General features: G+C 37.8%; 1 protein-coding gene across 4 annotated transcripts in view; it reads right to left on the bottom strand.

The window, feature by feature from the left end:
• Positions 1–4,410: 4,410 nt before the first annotated feature.
• LOC113809157 (zinc transporter ZIP1) overlaps positions 4,411–7,500 on the bottom strand; it is a 20,205-nt gene continuing 17,115 nt past the window's right edge. For all 4 annotated transcript variants that reach the window (XM_070127141.1, XM_070127138.1, XM_070127139.1 and 1 more), the window contains exon 3: positions 4,411–6,345. In XM_070127141.1, the coding sequence (XP_069983242.1) occupies positions 5,326–6,345 (1,020 nt within the window). In that variant the 3' untranslated portion in view covers positions 4,411–5,325. The remainder of the gene's footprint in view (positions 6,346–7,500) is intronic.

The following is a 7,500-nucleotide window of genomic DNA, read 5'->3' as shown; positions in this document are numbered from 1 at the left end:
GGAGTAACAGGCATTTTTCAGTCACGGAAAAGCAGAAAGGTGAAACATCACCAATTTATCACAGCGGAGGTGATGCACGGGAAACTAACACCAGATAAACTTACAACGAAATATAAAAGTATTTTCTTTCTTTCTTTCTTTTACAACTAAGTTATTAGTGCTTGAAACGTCCCTGCTTGAGGATCCGTTCCTCCGGGTTTAAAGATGTTTGTCTGGATCTTATGTATTTTATCGATATAGACTTCTGTTTGTCTTGTTTTGCCTAATGCGTGGTTTCTGTTGATATCTGCCTGACCTTGTGGGAGATAAGGCAGTCTTTGTAATCCGTATGTCAGAATCTTTAATCTTGCCATCACGTGACATTTTATTTATCTTTATCTTTATATATATATATATATATATATATATATATATATATATATATATATATATATTGACTCTGCTGATTCCTGTCTGACTTTGTGGATGTGCAGGCAGTCTTCGTGAATAGTCCCTTCCTTGACTTTTTAAAATCGGCCTTCTTGTGTTCCTTGTTTACAAAAAGTATTCCTACAAGGTACCTGTCAGCATTAGTTTTTAATTAAAATTTTGTTAAGATCCATTTGGGTTGATGTTAACCCTTTAATGTAATTTAGGGATTTGGATGTTTTTATGCTGGCTCTTAGTAAGTGTACTTCTGGAGTTGGGACACCAGCTAGGGGAAACATTTTTATAATTCGTTGTAAATTAATCTGGTGTTATTTTCCCGTGCATCACCTCCGCTATGATAAATTGGTGATGCACACATCTTTCTGCTTTTCCGTGACTGAAAAATGCCTGTAACTCCCATGTGAGTGCAACTTGCTCCCAGAATAAACATCGTACCACCGTAGAGCTTTTACTCAGTTCTATCATTATATAAATTAATCTTATTTACCACTACTAAAATTCTGGTTCTGACCAAGGTTAGATGCCTAAATCTTTCTCGGATTCGGGTCTCCTAAACAGCACATTGCTTGTTACTCAGATATCTCGCAACCCCTGAAAGACTGTAAAAAGGCTAGATAAATCAGAGAATATTAAGCTGATATCAAAGAACAGACTAATTTTGTTACACCTGGTCCCCCGCTCCCAGCAGGCGGATGCTCAAACCGAAGAGAAGAATAATAATTCTATGATCTTGTTTTTTTTTCTTCCAAACACGTCCACGCAGATACTTACCCTACGCTATTTCCCTTTTCACACCTACACCCTTACACATCCAACACTCGGCACACACACACTTGTATTTTCCTTCCACCCAATTCTTCTACAACATCCACGCCCACTTACACAACACACGCAGTTCCCGAACCTACTAAGCGGGCGGTGGCAGCGTGCCGTTGGCCTGGAGCCTGACATCTGTTCACTGCAGACGAATCTTTCCCTGAAAAGAAAGTCCACATTCTCGGTTCAGCCCAAACAGACAGCTTAAAGTCTACTGGGTCTACGTCCCGCTACAATTGTTTTGATTATCATCAATATTCTCATTATCACTCGGTGTTTTCATTTTTTATGTTATGATTATTATCATTATGATTTTTTTATCATCGCCATTCTTACTATCATTATTTTCATTTTTATTATTGATACCATTATCACTATTATCATCATTATTATCATTACTATTATCATTATTGATATCATCATTATTATTATGATCAATATCATTATCATAATTATTATTATTATTACGATTATTATCATTATCATTATTATTGTTGTGATTGTTATTATCATCATTATTATCATTACTATCATTATCAATATCATCATCATCCTTACGATTATTTTTATTTTTACTATTATTGTTATTGTCGTTATCATTATTGTTATTAGCAATATCATTACTAATGTTATCCTTATTTCATTATCATTATTATTATCATTGGTATTATCATTTTTATAATTATTATTATTATTGGCATTATCTTTTTTATCATTATTTATTATCACATTATCCTTATTATCACTATTATCATTATTATCATCATTGTTATTAACATCATCATTTCTATTGTCACTGCTCTTTTTATCATTATCATGATTACACTTATTATCATTATCATATTCATCATTATCATTATTAGTATTATTATCTTTGTTATTATCATTATTTTTTATCAAATGTCATTATTTTCACTATTATCATCATAATTGTTATAATCACCATTAGCATCATTGTTCTCCATGTGAATGTGATGATTATCGTCATTGTGACCACTATCATATGTTTGTTTTTTTCTAACAAAATATTACATCACATTCAGAAAACACGTCCGTTCTAGTTCAGTTACCCCTGCCAACCTTGAAATTTTCTTTGATCCTTTTGATGGAGAACTGCTGCAAATCATGTAGATACATCTACGGTATATACATGCATATTACATTTATAGAATTCAGTAAATGGCTAACCTTCGGTCTAGATTATCACCTTTCGACTGTTCGTGCGCCAGGTGTGTTTATGTGTATGCGTGTGTAATTGAATATATATATATATATATATATATATATATATATATATATATATATATATATATATATATATATATATATATATATATATATATATATATATATATATATATATATATATATATATATATATATGTGTGTGTGTGTGTGTGTGTGTGTGTGTGTGTGTGTGTGTGTGTGTGTGTGTGTGTGTGTGTGTGTGTGTGTGTGTGTGTGTGTGTGTGTGTGTGTGTAAATGAATATATGTGTGTGTGTCTGTATGAGTGTCTTCAAGGATTTAGTTATTCCTATTTTTGTGACCATTGCCTTTGAAGAAGCAGAAGGGAGTTTAGCAGGGGGTACTTAACCAATGGTCACCAAAAGTAGATTAGCTTATGATATTTGAAAGAGTTATATCAGAACCACTGTCTTCAATCCTGATACTGTTTGTTATATAGTTTGATTAGAATGATGCTAACAACCGAAAATGAATGGAAAATAAGGTCGGTCTGGCAAAGAAACCTGTTTTTGTAATTGTGGTTTCGTTTCGTTTTAATATATTCCAACGCGGATAAAAATGTACTATATAATTGGAGGATATTCCAAAGATAGAAAACAGAAGGATGTTTTCACTTTATGATTTCATGCTGAGGGAAATTAGTCCCCAATAATGAGGTGATATTCTATTTGTTTTGAATTATTTTGTGAAGTAAGGCTGAAGACCATTTTATTTCGAGGTAAAGTCTAGTTCCTTGTTATGTTTGATGTCAATTTTACATCAGTTTGTTTGAAAATTTAGAGCCAAAAGCTATTGTACTTTTCTCCCAAGGAAATTCAGTCAATGCATTAAGTAAAAACAAACAAAGTTGTTTTGCAAATGATGTAAGAAATGGCAAAATTAATAATTGCTATCAAATGCTTATATTTTTTGTTTATGATAACTATTCTCGTTGGGAATATTTCAGGCAATGCGATTTTAAACAATAAACAGTTAAACAATATGAATATAATATATAATATAATTCGTATAGATAATTTAATAAACTAAAACCTGAGCATTAAGATATATAAGTTGATTATAAGTATAAAGTTGATTACGGTCATTGAGTATTTCTAGACACAAGAGAAAAAAAAAACTTGAAATTGAGAAGATAAACAGCAAATACAAATAACATGAAGGTGTATATATGTTTAATAGACTTCCTCAAGATAGAATCCTAAAAATATACGTTTCTCTACGTGCGTATTCATGTAAGTGTGTGTGTGTGGGGGGGGGGGGGGGGTGCGTGTGTGTGGGTGTGTGGGGGGGGGGGTGCGTGTGTGGGTGTGGGTGTGGGTGTGGGTGCGGGTGTGGGTGTGTGGGGATGTGGGTGAGGGTGTGGGTGTGTGGGGATGTGTGTGTGTGGGTGTGGGTGTGGGGGGGGTGCGTGTGTGTGTGAGTGTGTATGTGTGTGTGTGCGTGTATGTGTGTGTGTTTCAGACTGGGAAGTGTGGACTTAAAAAGATTATCAGTGTCAAAAAGACCTTGCCTGATATTTTCCTTCAGCTCAGTGCTGAAGTCGCCACGCGTTCCCTCCCATCCGATAACCGCTTGGGTGTACGTGTATTGATGCACAGATCTGTTCAACATTTTTAGTATGTGATTGTCTTCCCCGAAATATAAGACGCCATTTTGTCACATGTACAACTTCCCACGTATATTAAGAAAAAATAACAACGGGATGTTATCAAAAAATAGATATATTTAGACACCTCAGTGAAAAATAGGATAAAGCTTATCTGTTTCTCAGTTTGATAAAGATAATGAGATTTAATTAAAGTCTGACCATTCATAATATTTTCATTTGGTTGAATTTATCTTATCAAAAGTTATAAGAATAGCTTTAAAATGTAAACTACTCAGTTCAGATTTTAGCATAAAGTAAATAAAAAACAGTGTAGTTCATATGCAGTTCATATTATTATTGTTCCTATCAGCATCATCATAAGAAGTTGCAGTAGCATTGATAATGACAGTGATGGATAATTACAGTTCTTGTTTTTGTCCTTATTATATTATTTTCATTGGTAGAATGATAATAGCTGTCATTATCATTGTCAACAGTATCATCATTCTCATTATTGATACTGTTATTGTTAATATTATCATCATAACTATTGTTGTTGCTAGTGTTATTGTTACTACTATTAGTAGTATTTTTGTTGTAGTTGTCATTATTATTGCTGCTGCTACTGCTGCTACTGCTGCTGTTGCTTTTAGTAGTAGTAGTAATAGTAGCAGTAGTAGTAGTATCATTATTATTATAATCACAGTACTCCTAATCATCATCACCATTATCCTACCCATGTGATTATTTGTTCATTTGATCCACGAAAAAAAATATATGTAGCACCGTATCAGTTCCTACAAGTCGACTCTCCTTTGCTCAAAATCTTCATGGGAAAAAAACTATATTTTTTTCTTGATTACATAGAAAAATCTATGTAAAATTGCGTAAGTAGCAAAGCCCGGCTATATATTTTGCTTTGATTTGCTTTTTGTGCGTTTAATTGTTTATCCTCCTTCTAAAACGGAAAACTAATGATCTAAAAGATCAGGATGCTTCTCCTGCTCGCTTCTGCCACCAAACTGCCACCCACGAATAAAAGAGAGCAGCGAGGTTCTCTCCTCGCCGACCTCGTCCTCCGACTGGAGGGTGAGGGACGCTTGTATAGCCCTTGAGACTGCTCTCCCTCCCGGTCCCCACGACGGCGGCCACTCGCAAGCAGGTCCTCCTGGCCGACGCCCTTCCGATTCCCAAGAGGATCATCACAGCAACTACGGCGCCAGCGCTGGCCGGCCTCGGGGCGCGCCTACGGGGTGACGGTGGCCGTCGGGCCTTCGCTCTTGTGGCCGTGCTCGTGGCCCCCGACGGCCTCCAGGCCGGCCATGAGGCAGAAGCCCAGCAGGAGGGTGAGGAACCGCACCATGCCGCCCTTGGGCTTGGCTCGCTCGCGCTCCAGCACCTCGCAGAAGGCCACGTACAGAATGGTGCCGCCCGACACCGCCTGCAGGAAGGTGGGCGCGAGCACGGCGCCCGCGGACTCCTGGTCGCCCGAGTAGGCCACGACGAGGGCCCCGATGAGGCCGCCGACGGGGGAGGCCAGCGAGAAGACGATCATGGAGGCCGTGAAGGGCTTCAGGGACACGCCCACCTCCAGCAGCTCCATGGACATGCTGAAGGCGATGAAGACCTTGTGGGACGTGAGCGCCGCCATCAGGATCCACACGTCCGTCGGCTCCTCCTCCAGGCCGAGCGCGAGGCCCTCCATCACGCTGTGGAAGGACAGCGCCACCACCACCACCACGGCGCCCATCACCGACACGTTCTTGTCGACGGCGGCCACGTGGTGGTGCGGGACGGTGTGCACGTTGCGCCGCGCCGCCGCCTCCACCGGGCCGCCCGTGCACCCGTCGCCCTCGAACGCCTCGTTCACGCGCCCGTCCACGGCCATGAGCACCGCCACGCCGCGCACCGACCCGTGCCCGCCCACGGCCTCCTGCGCCGCCGCCGGACCCTCGGAGGGCAGCCGCTCCCGCTTCCCGCCGGCGCCCACGGCCTTGTCGCCGCCGCCCGCGGCCTCCGCGTCGCCGTGGCGGTGATGCTGGTTGTGGTGGGCGCGGTGGATCCACGTGTGGATGAGCTCCTCCAAGAGGTAGACCATGAAGAAGCCGCCCACCAGGACCACCTCCGCCACCGGGTAGTGGGTGTGCGGGAACAGGTCGGCGTCCATCGCGTACTCGAGCGTCGCCCGCGTCTCCGGCAGCAGGTGCAGGAACACGATGGAGAGCAGCACGCCCGCGCCGAAGCACAGGCACCCCGACAGCAGCACCTGGGGGGAGGGGGGGAGGGGGGCAATGTAGATGGTCCTAATCTCAAGCACTCATGGACCAAGATAGTGTTATAAGAAGTAAATTAAAAAAAGAAAAAAATGCTTTATTTGCATGGCCAAGCAGTCTGAACGCATATCTCCTGATAAGGGTTTTCTTTTCTGTCGTGGTGTTCGTTTCAGTTATCTTTTTAATCGTAACTAATTTTCTTTTTCTGTCAATACTGATGGTATGGTATATGTTATCATTATGATTATGATCACAAAAGCGATAATAATTGCCGTCATTTGCATTATCATTAACATTATCATTATCATTATTACTATTATCATTATTATTATATTTTTATTATTACTATTTTATTATTACTATTATTATTTACATTACTATTATTTTCATCATTATCATTATCAATATTATTATCATTCCTGTCATTATTATCATTACCATTGTTATTATCCTTATTATTATTACTATTATTATCATCACCATCATCATCACCAACATCATTATTATTATAATTATTGTTGTTGTTATAATAGAAATTATTATCATAATGATAATCATTATTATTATCATCATTATTACTTTCATCATTTTCATTATCTTTTTTATCAATATTATTATTATTATTGTTATTGTTATCATTATCACTATTATTATTATTGTTGTTGTTGTAGTAGTAGTAGTCTTAGAAGAAATGACATCATTATTATGACTATTATCATGATTATTTCTATAATTATCATTATCATTGTTATTTTCATCATTAATATTATCATCAATATTATCATCAATATATTGTAATTATTATTGCCATTGCTATTATCATCATTATTATTGCTGTTGCTGTTGTTATTAGCATTATTATTGATATTTTTATTCAATACTGTTATTACCAATATTACTATGATCAGTTATCACTGTTATCATTATTATTCTTATTATTATTTTTATTGTCATCATTATTATTATTCTCATTATCATTATCATTACCATTATCATTATTACTTTCATTATGATTATCATTATCATCATTATTATTATCATTTGTTATCCTTATCCTTACTATTATCAATCAATCATTGTAATTACCATTAATGTCATTTTATTATTATCCTTATTTTTATCATTATTTACCATTCTTTATTTGTTGT

Source organism: Penaeus vannamei, chromosome 11, assembly GCF_042767895.1.
Source record: "Penaeus vannamei isolate JL-2024 chromosome 11, ASM4276789v1, whole genome shotgun sequence".
Lineage (NCBI taxonomy): Eukaryota > Metazoa > Arthropoda > Malacostraca > Decapoda > Penaeidae > Penaeus > Penaeus vannamei.
This window is presented reverse-complemented; position numbering and strand designations above follow the sequence as displayed.